This window comes from Hemitrygon akajei, chromosome 3 (assembly GCF_048418815.1).
Source record: "Hemitrygon akajei chromosome 3, sHemAka1.3, whole genome shotgun sequence".
NCBI classification, from domain to species: Eukaryota; Metazoa; Chordata; class Chondrichthyes; order Myliobatiformes; family Dasyatidae; genus Hemitrygon; species Hemitrygon akajei.
Window position 1 is genome coordinate 152,298,793 of NC_133126.1, and position 18,790 is coordinate 152,317,582.

At 40.3% G+C, this 18,790-nt stretch overlaps 1 protein-coding gene across 4 annotated transcripts in view; it reads left to right on the forward strand.

Annotated features, from left to right (window-relative positions):
- Positions 1–18,790, forward strand: part of plch1 (phospholipase C, eta 1) — a 94,832-nt gene that overhangs the window by 66,572 nt on the left and 9,470 nt on the right. For all 4 annotated transcript variants that reach the window (XM_073041074.1, XM_073041071.1, XM_073041073.1 and 1 more), the window contains 7 exons: positions 1,454–1,551; positions 2,635–2,814; positions 6,917–7,024; positions 9,436–9,560; positions 12,400–12,484; positions 18,376–18,522; positions 18,618–18,697. In XM_073041074.1, coding sequence (XP_072897175.1) covers positions 1,454–1,551; positions 2,635–2,814; positions 6,917–7,024; positions 9,436–9,560; positions 12,400–12,484; positions 18,376–18,522; positions 18,618–18,697 — 823 coding nt within the window. The remainder of the gene's footprint in view (positions 1–1,453; positions 1,552–2,634; positions 2,815–6,916; positions 7,025–9,435; positions 9,561–12,399; positions 12,485–18,375; positions 18,523–18,617; positions 18,698–18,790) is intronic.

The following is an 18,790-nucleotide window of genomic DNA, read 5'->3' on the forward strand; positions in this document are numbered from 1 at the left end:
AATACTTAACAATACTTAAAGCTTCTATATATGTTTAATGAATCTTTCATTTACTTTTTGAAAGAGTCATTGTTACTAAAATATATCTGGTGAATGTATGATTATTGTTTTAATTCTTTTCTTAACATGTTTGAATACTGTTAAGTTAATTTTAATAAAATTATATTTATGCTTACACATTGTATCAATTAAATTTATCATACAATGAGAGAAGGAAAAACATTGCATATACTAAAATTCTGGATATAAAAGCAGATAGTGATTTAACTCTGCAATATCAGAAATCAAAACATTAAAACAAATAAGTAATTCAGGGGTATGGAGTAAGGAAAGTGGCACTCAGGTAAATGATCAGATATGTTCTTACTGAATGGTGGAACAAGTATAAGGACGAAATGTAAACTCCTGCTTTTATGTCCTTCTCATCTGTATTAGTGAAATCCAGATGCAGATTAAGCATTCATGTTACAGAGCAGCCCAGTCCTGTCTTTAAAGATCCATCTTTTAGTGTTGTATTCTCGTTTCACCTAAACAATACCACATCTCTCTCTGTGACATTTGCAACTCACTGATCATAATAAACATTCATTTTCTCAGATGAATGCACTAACCATGTAGAAAGTACCTGTTCATGTTTCTTCTACCAGCATTCTCGATTTAACATACTTCTTTGTCCTTTTCAGATCTGCACAGACTTAGTCATATTTGTTTGTTGTTTCCTTGATTTCTTTCATTTTGCTCCTATCACTTTTGCTATTTAATCTGTTCTCTACCAAACATTTCATTCCCATTTAAAAAAAAAAATCATCTAAACCTTCCAGTCAACAGCTAGTTTTTGAGGGAAAGGTGTGCATGTGAATACTAACTTTCAAAACCTTTAGGAAATTCTGCAGTGTGTTGCAGTCAATGAAGTAATTTGAAATACGAATGAGAAAATATAAGGCTGTAGGGCTAATCGTGACATGTACTTAGATACAGCATTTGTGTGCCTGATGCAGCAATCTATCAATACTCCCAGCATTGTTACAAATAGACTTATTCGACTTATTCTGTTTCTTACTTCAGGTTTGGCTGTTTTAGAATTGTTTAACTAATGTTACAGTCTCACTCTTTACAACAGATGCGTGTCATGAACTATTAGAAAATGGGCGTGTCATCATCCGTTTCTGAAGTTTTGTAATCAGAGTAATGGACTTGCTAGGCAAATCACTCAGGCATACTTCTATGCATCACTGATCAAGATTATCATTGATCATGACCTATTTATCCCCCAGGAAATATGTTATGAAAAAGCATTAATGAAAAACAGAATGAGTTGAATAATTAATAGAATAAATTGAGTAATAGAATTACTCAACATTTTTGGTCCTCTTCTTCCTGTAGAGTACTGAATTAGTTGATATTTCAACATCCTTTGTAAACATTGATAACTTATCATTGCATTATTATGTAGGTTAGGTCATCGCAAAAAAACAACGAAACTCTATCGTGGTCTATCTGACCTGGTTATATACACAAATTCTGTGACTTCTCAGGATCTCCTAGGGAAAGGTAAGGGATATCTCTAAGCCTAAAGCAACTTCAATTTGAAAAATGCTTCTGAAATAGCAGCAAAAGTTTCTGCAGTGAAGCAGGATTTCCACCTGAGTGGTTTAAAATATGGATTAAGTTCTTCCCTGCTGGAAATAACTGACTTGATAAAATGACAGAGTAAGTATTTATTTACTGCTGCACCTTATCAAGTGAATTCACTGGGAATCTGGCAAAGAATTCAAGATTGATTGGAATACTTTCTGGCAGTTGAAGTATATCATGCCCGCTTTTTTGCTAGGCACATTATCAACAAACAGATCCTCAGCCTTCCTTTCTGTCTATAGTGAAGGTTGAATATTTGTTATGTAATGTTTTGAGGGCAAATGGCAAAGTGGATAAATTGAAATAATATACAGTACTGTGCAAAAGTCTTAGGCACATATATATAGCTAGGGTGCCTAAGACTTTTGTGCAATGCTGTAATAACTTTATGTAGTGCACTGTAGTGCTGCCTCAAACAAAAACAAATTTCTTGACACGTGAGTGATGACGAATCTGATTCTGATATGGGATTGTATTGTGTACTGGGAATGGGAAGGGGTCAGAAAGAGGGGAATCATGGTTGGGAAAATGAGGAGGGAGAGGGAAACACCAGAGAGAAATTCTGTAATGGTCAATAAACTGATTGTTTGGAATCAGGTGACCTTGCCTGGCATTTCAGAGCTGGGAGTGTCTGCATCCGTGTCCCCCCACACCCTCCCCGGCACTTCTCCTCTGCTACCTGTCTCCCACCCTTCCCACAGCACCCCACCCTCACCAGTCCCAACATCCTTTGCTCCCACCAGATTTTTAATTCACTCTCCACTCCATGAAGACGAATACAGTACTGTGCAAAAGTCCTAGACACCCACATATATATCTAGATTGCCTAAGACTTTTGTACAGTACTGTACGACCGCACAGTCTGCTGCATTGCAACATTCATGTTGAGATCTATTTTTAAATTGCATAAAATTACACAAACCAAAAATAGCCATTGTTGTAGATGTCCAAATTTTACATATGTTGTATTTTCTAATCTTAAAATATATTTTTTAACAGGATCTGCTGGGAAAGTTTTATCCTTAAATGAGACTCAAGCCCATGAACTTTTACATCAAAAGCCTGAGCAATTTATTTGTTTTAACCAGAAACATCTCACCTGTGTATACCCATCAGCCTTCAGAATAGACTCAAGCAATTTTAACCCACAAGAATATTGGAATGTTGGTTGCCAGATGGGTAAGTATGCTTGTACATAAATATCTAAATCAAATTTAATTGCACGTAAATTGGATTTAACCCTTTCATTGTGCACTAAGCTTTCATGTCATTTAATGCCATCGCTTCAATAGGGTTACCCACAAAATATCAGGATTAAAACAATATCAACATTAAAACAATTAAAGTATTAAAACAATACTTTAAGTGGCATTTAGGGTAATTTGCACCTAAAATGAAATTTTAAAGTGGAATCTGATGAAATGACTGGGTTTAGATGACTGCAGCTTGTCAAGATAGCCATGCATGAATCTCAATAGGGTCAACAACCCTTAAATAAATATTCACACGGCAGCCAGGCAGGAGAAACACACATAACAGCATAACATATAGGAGAAGAATTGGCCATTCAGCCCATCGAATCTGCTCCACCATTCCATCATGGCTGATTTATTATCCCTCTCAACTCTATTCTCCTACCTACTCTCTGTTGCCTTTGATGCCCTTACTAATCAAGAACCTATCAACCTCTGCTTTAAATATTCCAAATACCATGGGCTCCACAGCTATCTGCGGTAATGAATTACATGGATTCACCACCCTTTGGCTAAAGAAATTCCTCCTCATCTGTTCTAAATGGACGTCCCTCTATTCTGAGGCTATGCTTTCTGGTCCTAGGCTCACCCACTATTGGAAACAACTTCAGCACATCCACTCTATTTAGGCCTTTCAATATTTGATGGGTTTTAATGGGATACCCCTGCATTCTTCTAAACTCCAGTGAGTACAGGCCCATAGCCATCAAATGCTCCTCAGACGGTAACCCTTTCATCCCCGGAATCAAGGGAAGAGGTCTATTTTTCTTGGAAAGAGCACATCATCGATCCAAAAGTGCATGCAAGAAGGAATACTGAACCAGGAGATCCACCAGAGCAATCCTTAGGAAAGCCTGACTGGTGGTGATTCAAACAGTCTCCCCAGCAATGACAACGTCTCTATTTTTGTGCTGTCCATTCAGTAAGGGGAACAGATGATCTATCTAGTTACCCTACAAAAACAAAACAGCATTTTTGTTTATTATAATGTTGCAGAATCGATGGTATGATGGCATGGCCTGATGGTTAACATGAAGAAGAGATAGTAGAGGTAGTGATTCAGGAGATAAAGATGCATGGTATCCAGGGTGAATTGCAAGTTGGGATTCATAACAGAAGTCAGAGTAGGGGGGGGAAGGCTGTGACTTGGCTGGAGGTCTGTGACTAAGTGGTGTTCCACAGGATAAGTGCTGGGGCCTCTGCTTGTGATATATTTCAATGATTTGGATGAAAATGTAAAGGGGGTGGATTAGCAAGTTTGCGGATGACCCCTAGATTGAAGAGTTATGGCAGTGTAAAGGACTATGAAAGAATACAGCCAGGTAGACATCAGTTACAGATATTTTTAGGGATACAGGTCGGAATAAGTCTTTCTGGCCCTTCGAGTCACATCACCCAGAAACCCACCAATTTTAACCCTAGCCTAACCACAGGACAATTCACAGGGACCAATTAACCTACTAACGAATACACTTTTACACTGGGAAGTATCAGAGCACTCGGAGGAAACCCATGCGCACACAGGAAGGAATACAGAAACTTGCTCACAGAGGACACTGGAGTTGAACTCTGACGCCTGAGCAGTAATAGTGCCGCGCTAATCGCTATGCTATCATGACACCACATGGAGCTATTGGCAGGGAAGTGGCTGATGGTGTTTAATCTAGTGTTAAAAGTGTGAGATGTTTCACTTTAGGAGGTCAACTGAAAGCAGTGAGTAAACAATGATGGTGGACCTGCTCTTTGTCTTCTTTTGCACATTGTCAGTCTTTGTTTACGTATAGTTTTTCATACATTCTAACTGATTATTAAATTTTATTAAATTTTTTTCCTGTAAGAAAATTAATCTCAAGTAATATATGGTAACATATAGTACTTTGATAAAAAAATTTCGTTGAATTTTTGAGGTCCATAGTTCTTTGAAAGTCGCTACATAAGTGCATAAAGTGGTAAAGAAGGCATATAGAATGCTAGCCTTCATTGGTAAGGGTTGAGTACAAAGTAAGGAAGTCTTGCTGCACATATATAAAGCTTTAATCAGACTGCACCTGGAGTATAGAGTACAGTTCTGGTTGCCCCAGTGCAGAAACAAAGAGGAGACAGTGCGGAATGGTTTATTAGGATGCTGCCTGGATTAGAGGGCATCTGGTATAAGGAAAGGTTGGACAGATTTGTGCTGTTCACCCTAAAGGCTCAGAGGCTAAGGGGAAACCTAATGGAAGTTTTTTAAGTTGTGTGAGGCATAGATAGGATGGGCAGACAGAATCTTTTCCTCAGGGTAAAAATGTCAAACACCAGATGACATGCTTTTAAGGTTAGAGGGGGAAATTTGAAGGTGATGTGAGGGTCAAGCTTTTTAATGCAGAGATTGGTAGTGGCCTGGAACAGGTTATCAGGGGTAGCAGCGGAATCAGGGGTTTTAGATAGACGTATGATTATGTAAGGAATGGAGAGATATGTATGATACACAGGAGGAGAGGACATTTTGTATAAATTGACATCAAGATATTCACAACATTGTGAGTTGAATGGCCTGTCCACTGCTGTACTGTTCTATGTCCTACAGTTAATGAGTATATCCGACAGATTTCTGACAGTACTTGTTCGGTAGGAAGTATGGGCCTTGGTGTCTTTTTGACCATTACCTATGAAGACCTCTTCCATAGAGGTTGGGTGCTCCTCTCCTATATGGGTAGCCTCCTTCCTTTGCTCTCTGCCTTACTGAGATGAAAAGGACATTATTAACCTTAAAGGACCCACCACTGCCATGTACTTGGAATTTTTTCACCTGCTTGGCATCCTGTTTGGATGCCTCATACTGTAATAGAGACATATTGGATACTTGTTGAAATGCCTGGTAGCTGAATATACTCCAGCCACTATCTAATGAATGAATGTGTATACATTAAAGGAAGTTTAGAAAATTACTTTGTAATTAAAAAGTGCACCTGCTAGTAATTTAAAAAAATTTAGTCAGCCCACCTTGGCAGCTTTGGGCTTTTGCCCCCTCCCACCACAGACAAGTACTGCTGCCTAACTGATTTTGCCTCATCCATCATTGGTGGAGTTGTAGGACAGTGATAGTTTGGTGTTTAGAACACTGTCTGTCACTAATGATCCACAAAGTTAAAAACACAGCTGCTGAGGACAGGTGAACATGGAGAATCTGATCTACTTTAAGTTACATTGTACTTTTGATAATTATTAAACTGGTAGTTTTCTATTTTGTGTGAAAGCATATTTTGTGTAACAGGTAAATTATATATTGTTTAAAATCAATGAATTACCTAAAATTAATGGTGAGCAGGAAGTATTTATAAACAAAACAGACAACTGAAGCTGAATAGGACTGCTAAGGGGTCAACAGGCAAGGATGGTAAATATCAGTGAATCATAAAAATTGGCATAGTTGTGATAAGGTCATAAAGTGGCCAAAACCATTGCCAAGCTAGCTAGTGTGTCAGTAAATGAAGTTTATCCAGCAGATTTTTTCTTTTCCTTTGTTCTTCAGAACAACTTAAAAGGTACTGCAAAAAAAAAGACAATTTAAAGGAAACATTCTGAAATTTAAATGCAATTAATAAATAAATATTTATTTTACAAACTGAGATGTACTGAATTTAGTGATTTACTAGTCAATATCCTGTGGTGCATCAATAAATTCAATTGTAGATATTGAACTTCAAAGGAAAGCGGAAAAAGTGGATAGAAATTCCACTAATAATCAACTCAGCAAATACAGAGGAACTGAAAGTGCAGTGGAAAACAGATAAAAGGAGAAGAAATAACTTTTATTGCTTTATACTACAGGCCAATGAAAAGCCAATGTAATTTGCTATGGATTAGGCTGAGTCACTGCAGAAATGCTAAAGATATTATAATGTTTCATAATCAAATTAAAATCAGTTTAGATTTAGTAAAGGTCATTGATTTTGCTATCAGTTTAACCTCTATAAATTTAATCCTCATTCTAAAAACTAAACAAACAGCTTTCAGTCTGACTCCTAACATTCTGTTTGTGTTCACAGTGGCACTAAATTATCAGACCGATGGTCGTATGATGCAACTAAACAGAGCCCTTTTTATGCAAAATGGAAATTGTGGGTATGTCCTAAAACCTCAATCGATGTGCCAAGGTATTCTTAATATTTAATATCTGATTTGATTCATGTTATTAAGGAATAAAGCTTGCTTGTGGAGTTATAGTTTACTCACATTTCAAAATGCAACGTTAATAATTTAAAATAAATTAGTCTTCCTTGGCAGCCTTAACGTTCATTCTGTTTTGCTCATTTTGAACCCAAAGGTTGCTGTGTGTCATTTCTGTAGTTGGTGATGTATATATTATGTAGATTTGTCTTGAACTATAAAATGTCCATCACCACAAAGTAATATTGAAGATGCATTTTAATTAACAACAGATGCAAAAAAGCAACCTGAAATATCCAAATGGACCCTATCTGGTGAAAAGTCTAACAAAGGTGACGGTTTTCAACATTCAATATTACAGCAGAGCTATCAATGTACTTTTTCTAGAATATGACCACCTCCAATATCTAAAATTCCACTTTCAAGCAGAATTACTGAAAGAATCAGAAATGGGAATAGTTTACAATAGTAGAAGAAAAATTCCATATGCTCATGTGGGAAGCAATTTGTTCAAGACTGGAAAGTTCAAAACCGTTGTGGCTATTAATAGAATTCTTGCATTACCTTTTTTATATACCAGTACTCCCCAACCATGACTACTTAAAGTGAAAATTATACCTTTTAGATAAGCTAGTCTGAGGCTAGGTCCACACTACACCGGATAAATCCATAACCGAAGCTTTTTCTCTTCATTTTTACCCTCCGTCCACACTAAAACAACTTTTTCGTCCCCCGAAACTGGAGCTTTTCAGAAATGCTCTCCAAAGTGTGTAATTTTGAAAACGCCGCTTGGCCGGAGCAGTGTGGATGGGGTAACCGGAGAAATCTGAAAACGCTGTCAGACGGCAGTGCGCCATTTCATTGTTTTCTTGAACACAACCTAACAATTTCAGAACAGACGGCAACGAGACTGAAGTCAGAAGTGTTAGAATGTACTCACCAAATACTTTGACCCTTAACTTACTGAATAAATAAGTACACTCACTTTGCCCTGTTTTCTATCCTTGCTCGTATGAAGGTGGTTTACCTATTTATGCAAGTACTTCTCTGACGATAGATGTGTAACAGCCTAATGTAACATTGTATGGAAATACAAGATAACACTGATGCAGACATGTTTTATACATTTAACAAGGTGCTTTATTAAAGCAACAGAGTTAGTCAGGTTTTCAATGTTCGTCGTCAGCCAGGTCATACTATCTGTGAACTCCCTGTCAGTTGCCTCCATACGCTCCAGTATTTGTTTTTTTTTACTTTTAAGTTCTCCTGTGCAAGAGCCAACAGCTGTCCATTGTTTTAAGTTTTTCTAGTCTGTAACTGGACAAACACGCACCGTCTTTCACAGCGAGATTCGACACCAAACATGTCGCTTGTTTTCAGTAGATGTGTCCTGCGCATGCGCAGTAGGAGGAGATTTGCTGAAATCTCCGTTTTAATGTGGACAGAGATATTTTAAAAAATGCATAGTGTGGACGCCTATTGTTTTTACGTGAAACCAGCATTTTCAAAATTTTCCGGTCTAGTGTGGACGTAGTCTGAGAGTGTCAGCCCAGAGGCTAAGGCAAGTTTAACAACCTGGCCTCATTAATACCTCATTAGCAGAAGAATCCATCCAGGAAGTTAAAACTGAATGATGAGAGACTGCTGCCATTCTCTGAGTCTAGAAGCATGAGAAAGCATAGATAAGAGTAATATCAATATGGGTAGTGTTGGGGACCAAGTAGGTGGTTACATGGATAGAAAGAGGTAATCTGAGCAAGGACTGGGGGGTGGGGGGAGGTAGGGGGCGGTTGGAGGAATGGGATGGTCAGAAGCTCTGGTTGGTACCAAATAGAAACTGTGTTTTACAAGCCTTGATTCAGCCTTCAGCATTGCATAGGTACTGGAATAGTATGGGAAATGGGTTTTTGTTGAGGTCAAATGTGATGGCTTTAGCCAGTCTTGTAAATTTAAATAAGAACTCTATTAACTTCAAGTGGGTTTTTAGGTGAAAATTTAAAAATTTTAGCCAGTCAAATCAAAGCAAGTAAGCGGCTCTATTCTCTTCCTCTCTCACATTGTGCCTGTCTTTGGAAGGAGTTAAAGGAAAATTTGCATGTTCATTTCAGCATCTTTTATTATTTGGTTATTAGATTGAAATTTCATAAGAATACAATAGATGTTTTTTAAATAATCAAGCATAACAATTCAAATATTCTGAAGGGAAGTAAATTGTACAAATGTACTATGCAATCAATTCTCAAGACTTGGGAGATTATCTTAACATTTTGCCGTACATTCTGTTTACAAATGCAGATTTTGCAAATGTGTGCAAATATATAATTTCCTTCTTTTAAAAAAATCATGTGTTCATTATCAATTGACTTGTTTCCTGAATAGCATGAAATTATTGTTTTAGGTGTTTTTAACCCATTCTCTGAAGATCCTCTGCATGGTCATCCAAAAAAGCAGCTAACGTTAAAAATAATTAGTGGGCAGCAGTTGCTAAAGCCACCTAATTCTATGCTTGGGGACAGACGTGAGGTAATGGAGATTTGTTGTGCTATTTATACAAGATTTTGGTCGTCAAACTTTGACCTCCCTTGTCAGCCATGGTTGTATCATACCTTTGGAACACTACTTTGGAATGTATCTACTGTCCCTTGCACCTTCCGAATTGCTCCCAGAAATTCTAGCCATTGCTGATCTGCCATCATCCATGCAAGCGTCAGTTTTGACCAGTTCCTCTTATGCCTCTCTAATTCCCTTTACTCCACTGTAATACTACTACATCTGACTTTAGCTTCTCCTTCTCAGATTTCAGGATGAATTCTATCATATTATGCCCCTACAGATTCTTTTACCTTAAGGTCCCTAATAAATTCTGGTTCATTGCATAACACCCAATCCAGAGTAGCTGATCCCCAAGTGGGATCAACCATGAGCAATTCTTAAAAAAAAACATCTTGTAGGCATTCTACAAACTCCCCCTCTTGGGATCCAGCACCAACCTGATTTTCCTAATCTACCTGCATATTGAAATACCCCCATGACTATCATAACATTGCCCTTTTGACATAACTTCTATCTCCTGTTGCAAATTGTAGCCCACATCTTTGCTACTGCTCAGAGGCATGTATATCAAGGTCTTTTTACCCTTGCAGTTTCTTAGCTCTACCCACGAAGATTCTACACCTTCCAATCCTATGTCACCTTTTTAAGGATTTGACTTAATTTTTTACCAACAGAGCCACCCCACACCCTCTGCCTACCTGCCTGTCCTTTTGATACAATGTGTAGAATGTTAAGCGCCCAGCTATAATTTTCTTTCAGCTATGACTCAGTGATGCCCACAACATCACAGCTGTCAATCTCTAACTGTGCCACAGGTTCATCTACCTTTTTCTGCATATTGTGATCTTTCGAATATAACACCTACGGTCCTGTATTCATCAGCCTTTTCAACTTTGTCCCCCTTTTACATTGCAACTCATCATTGCAATTTTGCCCCATCATCAGCCTGTTCTTGCTAGCAGTCTCACTAAACACTGTCTCTGTTTGTAAACAAACTGCCCCACCCTCAGCCCTATCACTCTAGTTCCCTCCTGAACAGTGATAGCAAGGATATTGGTCCCCCTTGGGTTCAGGTGTAACCCATCCCTTTTGTACAGGTTGTACCTTCCCCAGAAGAGATTGCAATGATCCAGAAATCTGAACCCCTGTCCCTTGCATCTGTACTTCAGCCACACATTCATCTGCCAAATTCTCCTATTCTTACCCTCACTGGCATGTGGCACAGGGAGCAAACCAGGGATTACTATCCTGGCTGTCCTGCTTCTCAGCTTGCTATGTAGCTCCCTAAAATCTCTTTTCAGGACCTCCTCGCCTTTCCTACTGATGTCATTGGTGCCAATATGCACCAAGTCTCAGGCTGCTCACCCACCCCCTTTAGAATGCCCTTAACCCGATCTGAGACATCCTGGACCCTGACTCCGGGGGGGGGGGGGGGGCGGGCAACATACCATCTGTGTTTCTATTGGGTCCACAGAATATTTTTCTCTATTCCTCTAACTATGGAATCTCATATCACTACTGTAGTGTTCCTCTCCTCTCTTCTCCCTTGAGCCACAGCGCCAGACTTAGTGCTACAGACCAGGTCGATGCAACTTCCCCCCAGTAGGACATACCCCTCATCAGTATCCAAAATGGTACACCTGTCCCCCTCTCAACCATAAACTCATAGATTCATAAACTGAAATATCCATAAACTCATGGTTCCATGTGCTGATCCATGTTCCAACTTCATCACCTTTATCAATGATAATCCTAGCACTAAAATACACATACTGCAAACTACCTGTTCAGTGATATCACACACAAGATGCTGGAGGAACTCAGCAGACCAGGCAGCATCTATGGAGAAGGGTACAGTCGACATTTCGGGCCAAGACCCTCCAGCATGACTGGAGAAAGAATGATGAGTAGAGTTAAAAGGTGTTGGGATCCCGTTAGAGATGGCTGAAGTTGTAGAGAATTACGTGCTGGATGTGGAAGCTGGTGGGGTGATAGTTGAGCACAAGAGGAACCCTATCCCTATCCCTGGAGAAAGCTAATCTACTGATGTCTATTATAAACCCACGAACTCTCACAGCTACCTTGACTATACCTCTTCCCAACCTGGTACTTGTAAAAACACCATCCCCTTCTTCCAATTCCTCTGTCTCCATCGAATCTTCTCTCAGGATGAGGCTTTTCATTCCAGAACAAAGTATATATCCTACTTCTTCAAAGAAAGGGGCTTCCCTTCCTCCACCATCAACACTGCTCTCAACTGTATCTCTTCTATTTCATGCACATCTGCTCTTACCCATCCTCCTATCACCCTACCAGAGATAAGGTTCCTCTTGTCCTAACCTACCACCCCACCAGCTTCCGCATCATAATTCTCTGGAACTGGTCAGAGAGACTGTTAAGTACCTTGAAATCCTACATCTTACAGTAGGAGCATTCCACAGCTTTAACTACCATCCTGCCTACACTGAATTAAGGACATTTACAGACAACAAAATTGCTTACCTGTTCTAGGCTGTGCATTCTCTGAATCAAAGAAATGATTCTAAATAACTCAGTGCACTTAACCTCTGCCCGTTCTCACCAAAGCCTTTGATGCAAAGCCTCCCATTCTAACCTTTTAAACTGGTGTGTAAAGTTCACAAGGAACTGTCTCCAACTCAACTTAACTGCAATTATTTTTTACACCTCTAGCAACAAACATAGAACAATGATGTGCATTTATTATTATATTATTTCATGCTCAGTTGCATCAGTAAATTCATCAAGTACATTTTCACTTTTATAATTTTCAAATGATTTATCTCAACAGATAATTGATCCCTTTGTTGAAGTGGAAATTCTTGGTTTACCAATTGATTGCTGTAAGGAACAGACCAGAGTAGTAGATGATAATGGTGAGCTTGACTCTACTTTGCTTTATATTGTATGCACATATTCTAATTGTGCAATTAGGTATTTAAATAGAGAATTTCTGATCAGTTCTTTAGATTAACTATTCAATAAGAATACATACTGGGACATGATGACATCTTGCTGTTCAATAAGGGTAGGACCTCAATGTTCTTGAAGCGTGAAAACCTAGTCTCTGGTGAGTGTTGGATCAGCTTGAAACCCCATGGAGACAGTCAGATTTTGTGGCCTCTGTCTGTGCCTCCATGGTAGCCATTAGAATTATGAGTGAACGCTTGCAGAGGTGCTTATAATCTGCGGAGTGAAATTGATGCACAGAGCCTGGAGAGCGATCTCAAATCTAGGAGATCAGCTCCTTGTTCCTGTCCATTTCTCACAATAGTTAAGGCAAGCTGGGTAACATTGCCAACCATAATATGCATAGTTACCATCTTAAATGCCTCTTTGATTCTGGAGCAATTAAGAACAGAGAATAAATGCCAGCTTTTACATCCACATTCAGCTGTGGTCAAAGAAATGAAGAAAATGTCTTCTCAGATCTCCTGTAAGCCTCTTTGTATCCTCCTCACAAGCTAAACTAGTACCCAGTAGACTGGATATACTGTACTTGGTCCGTCATCTAAATCATTGGCACAAATTATGGTTAGCTGGGCTTCAATCAGAAATCCATCTGATATTCTACCAGTCATGGCCTCCCTGCCAATTATGATTAATTTCTTCCTACTGTTTCCTGTGTGTTGACAAATCCTCAATCCACAAATGCTGTGTGCCCTAGTTATATTTAAATATGCTGAGTATCATCTTATTAAAGATCTTTGGCATGTCTATACAACATATCTACTGGTTCTCCTGCTAATGGCCCTTCAGCCATCCTGCTAATCCAATCTCAAAACCTTCTAACAGATTTGTCAAACAATTCTTTTCATCTATCCACACTAATCTGACCAAATCATTTTCTAATGGCCTGAAGGATAAATTTTATTATTTTCTTTGTGACTAATGTCACATTAACTGTTTTATATGTACAGTAGTTTCCTCTCACTTTTTTTAAAACAATGGAATTACATTTGCTACCTGTAAGTCTGCGGGGAAACATTATCTCCATAGTTGCAACCTTTTTCAAAACTTTAGCAAACTTTCAAGTCGTTAAGTCACTTTTATTGTCATTTCGACCATAATTGCTGGTACAGTGCATAGTAAAAATGAGACGATGCTTTTCAGGACCATGGTGTTACATGACACAGCACAAAAACTAGACTGAACTACGTAATAAAAAACAACACAGAGAAAACTATACTAGACTACAGACCTACACAGGACTGCGTAAAGTGCACAAAAACAGTGCAGGCATTACAATAAATAATAAACATAACAATAGGGCAAGGTGTCAGTCCAGGCTTCGGGTATTGAGGAGTCTGATAGCTTGGGAGAAGAAACTGTTACATAGTCTGGTCATGAGAGCCCAAATGCTTCGGAGCCTTTTCCCAGATGGCAGGAGGGAGAAGAGATTGTATGAGGGGTACATGGGGTCCTTCATAATACTGTTTCCTTTGCGGATGCAGTGTGTAGTGTAAATGTCTGTGATGGCAGGAAGAGAGACCCCAATGATCTTCTCAGCTGACCTCACTATTCGCTGCAGGGTCTTGCGATCCGAGATGGTGCAATTTCTGAACCAGGCAGTGATGCAGCTGCTCAGGATGCTCTCAATACAACCCCTATAGAATGTGATGAGGATAGGGGGGGGGGTAGGAGATGGACTTTCCTCAGCCTTCGCAGAAAGTAGAGACGTTGCTGGGCTTGCTTTGCTATGGAGCTGATGTTGAGGGACCAGGTCAGATTCTCCACCAGGTGAACACCAAGAAATTTGGTGCTCTTTACGATCTCTACCGAGGAGCCATCGATGTTTAGCGGGGAGTGGTCGCTCCGTGCCCTCCTGAAGTCAACAACCATCTCTTTTGTTTCATTCACATTAAGAGACAGGTTGTTAGCTCTGCACCAGTTCGTTAGCTGCTGCACCTCCTCTCTGTAAGCTGACTCGTCATTCTTGCTGATGAGACCCACCACGGTCGTGTCATAGGCGAACTTGATGATGTGGATTGAGCTGTGTATTGCAGCACAGTCGTGGGTCAGTAGAGTGAACAGCAGTGGACTGAGCACACAGCCCTGGGGGGGCCCCGATGGTGTTGGAGATGCTGCTCCTGATCCGGACTGACTGAGATCTCCTAGTCAGGAAGTCTAGGATCCAGTTGCAGAGGGAGGTGTTCAGGCCCAGTAGGCTCAGCTTTCCAATCAGTTTCTGAGGGATGATTGTGTTGAAAGCTGAACTGAAGTCTATGAACAGCATCCGAACGTACGTGTCTTTTTTGTCCAGGTGGGTTAGGGCCACGTGGAGGGTGATGGCAACGGTGTCATCTGTTGAACGGTTGGGACGGTATGCAAACTGCAGGGGGTCCAGTGAGGGGGGCAGCAGGGTCTTGATGTGCCTCATGATGAGCCTCTCGAAACACTTCATGATGATGGATGTAAGTGCAACGGGACGGTAGTCATTTAGGCAGGGCACTGAAAACTTCTTCGGCACGGGGACGATGGTGGCGGCCTTGAAGCACGTTGGAATGGTGGCACTGCTCAGGGAGATGTTGAAGATGTCAGTGAGAACATCTGCTAGCTGGTCTGCACATCCTCTAAGCACTCTACCAGGGATATTGTCTGGTCCAGCAGCCTTCTGTGATTTGACCCTGCACAGGGTTCTTCTCACATCGGCCACAGTGAGACACAGCACCTGGTCATTTGTAGGAGGGGTGGTTTTCCTTGCCGCCATGTCATTTTCCGCCTCAAACTGGGCGTAGAAGTTATTCAGCACATCTGGGAGGGAGGCATCACCTGGACAGTCAGGTGATGTTGTCCTGTAACTGGTGATGTCCTGGATGCCCTTCCACATGCACCATGTGTCGCCACTGTCCTGGAAGTAACTGTGGATTAGCTGGGCCGGTGCACATTGCCCCTCTGATGGCTCGGGACAGTTTGGCCCTTGCTGTTGTTAGAGTTGCTTTGTCGCCTGCTCTGAAGGCGGAGTCGCGGGACCTCAGCAGCGCACGCACCTCTGCAGTCATCCATGGCTTCTGGTTGGCACGTATAGTGATGGTCTTGGACAGAGTGACATCATCAATGCACTTGCTGATGTAGCTGGTCACTGATGCTGTGTACTCCTCTAAGTTGGTGGAGTCGCCATCGGTTGCAGCCTCCCTGAACACGTGCCAGTCTGTGTGCTCAAAGCAGTCTTGAAGAGCAGAGATAGCTCCTGCTGGCCAGGTTTTCACCTGCTTCTGAACTGGTCTGGAGCTCCTGACGAGTGGTCTGTATGCTGGGATTAGTGTAACAGAGATGTGGTCTGAGTATCCGAGGTGGGGGCAGGGCTCTGCCCAGTACATGTTGGGGATGTTTGTAAAAGCAAGGTCCAACGCGTTCTCCCCTCTCTTTGCAAAGTCCACATACTGATGGAAACTGGGGAGCGCTGACTTAAGGTTCGCGAGGTTAAAATCACCGGCGACAATAAACAGTCCATCAGGGTGTGCGTTCTACATTTCGCTATGGCCCCGTACAGATCACAGAGCGCCTCCTTAGCATTAGCGCTGGGGGGAATGTAGACACCGAATATAAGAACAGAGGTGAATTCCCATGGCAAATAAAATGGTCTGCATCGAACTGCCACAAACTCCACTAACGCTGAGCAGTGTCTGGAAACCAGCACAGAGTTCTTACACCATTCCGTGTTGATGTAAATACACACACCACCACTGCGAGTCTTACCGGAGAGGACTGCTTCCCTGTCCGCACGAAACAAGGCGAGCCCATCCAGCTGAATGGCAGCGTCCGAAATTCCATCAGTGAGCCATGTCTCTGTGAAAACATGCGAAGAGCAAACTCTGTACTCCTATCGAGTATTTTGTTGGAATCGGATGAAGTCCGTTTTATCCCATCCCAATACCTTTTTTAACCCATGTTAACTTTTGCTGATATTTTGCACATTGATAGAGGCTTCTACAATATATTTTGTTTCTCATTTGATTAGTTCACTTCATTTTCCCTTTGCTTAATTTCTGTTTGGTTAGAGGATATTTGTTTTAAACTATGTGTTAATTCTTTAAGTGCTAGTTATTCTTTGCTTTTTGTCATCTTTGAGTGCAATTTGACATACATTATATCTTTCTAGTTTTTGTTCAAATCTGAGATCCTGATTGAAGTAAATTACTTTAGATCTCTATATAAAATAGTATCAGATTGTGATCATTCTTCCCCTCAGCACCTTTACCCACTCAATTATTAGTCAAATAAATGCACAGATTTAAAATAGCCTGCTTCTTTGCTGGTTTCTCAACATGCTATTCTACCGAATAACTCAGATCCGATAATTAACTTTAAAATAGAATTAAATGAATTTGTTCATTTGTGCATGAGCACCAGAATTAATAAAACTGCTGAATTTTTATAACCCTACAACCCATGAATATCTTTTCATCCCTTTCCAGCCTGCATGCAACCCTGACCTGACGCATGTTTATACATGGTCTATGCTGAGGTCTTCCTTCATGTCTCCAATTCAGTTGTTCTTGTTGTATATCAGCTTGCGCATTTGCAATCTTTCCCTTCTATAGAGCAAAAATGTTTGTCATGTGCACAAGTACCTATATGCACAGGAGCAATGAAAAACCTGTTTGCAACCCCATCAGAGATAAATTCACAAGAAAAAACTAAGATAAAATATACATAAATTTTACAAGACCAATTAGTACAAAATAGTCCATTGTGGTATAGACTGGTCACAGTGTTGCTACACTGAGGTTCTGATGGTTAGTTCAAGAACCAAGTGGTTGAAGGGAAGGAACTGTTCTTGAACCTGGTGGTGAGGCTTCAGGCTTCTGTGACAAGATATTCTGCAGAGGCTGGAAATTTTGAGCAAAATGCAGAAAATTCTGGAGGAACTCAGCAAGACAGCCAGCATCTATGGAGGGGAATAAACAGTTAACATCTTGGGCTGAGACCTCTGCCCAATTGTAACTGTAAGATGGCATGGCCTGGAGAGCGGGTGTCTTTGATGATACATGTTGTTGCTTCGAGACAGTGCTTCATGAAGATACTATAATGGTGGGGTGGAATGTGCCTACTAAGTATTGGGCTAAGTCCCCTCTGCAGCTTCTTTCATCCCTGTGCATTTGAATTGCCATACTAGATCATGATGCAATTAGTCAGGGTTCTTCCAACTGTATATCTGTAAACATTGGTAAAAGGTGACATGCCAAACCTTAACGTTTTAAGTAAAGAAGCTGGTGCATCTTCCTTGTGAGTGCATTTATGTGCTATGCCCAGGACAGGTCATCTGATATCTTAACTCAGGAATTTAAAGCTGCTAACACTCTTTGCTGATGATCTGCCAAGGTAGATTGACATATTCACTTTTTCCTCTTCCTAAAGAGAATCAGGTATTTAGTTTTACTGATGCTGAGCAAGAGGTTGTTATTGCAGCACTACATAACCAGGTATCCAATTTCACACCTGTTCATAATTCTCTGAGGCTGATTTCCCATTTATAAAATTTGTTATTTTTAATTGTTAGTCTTTGATTAATATGAAGACGGGAATAACTTCAGATGCAAGTCTATACATACTAACAGTATCAATTCCATAATTGTATAAGGGAACCAATAAAGTTATGTGACTCATAATGAAACAATATGTTTTCTTAACTGTTCTCTGAAGTAATTACCATTGGTTCTTTTCTGGTGAAGAAGTTCATGGTAGAGGCTGATTTGTCTATGTGCTCAATAGATGTGCAGGCAAAAAAGTGTTCTAAATTTAATTCTTTTTTCTTTATATGAAGGATTTAACCCTGTGTGGGAAGAAACTATAACCTTTACAGTCCATATGCCTGAAATAGCCCTGGTCCGATTTCTGGTGTGGAATCATGATCCAATTGGTCGAGATTTTGTAGGTGAAAAAACTGTGTCCTTTAGTGCTCTCATGCCTGGTCAGTACACCTTTCAAAACAAAAATATCATTCATGAAACTATCACTGTCCTGTTTACTGTAGGCATTGATTTAAGAACAATCTTCCTTCCACAGGATACCGGCATATTTACTTGGAGGGCATGCCAGAATCTTCACTATTTGTGAACGTGACGATTCATGACATTTGTGGAAAGGTATGTAATCTTACACGTTTTCGTCTGATTTAAAAGTATTAAAGGTTTAGGTGCTGCATCATTTGCACTCTTTGGAAGTACAAAATTGGTTGC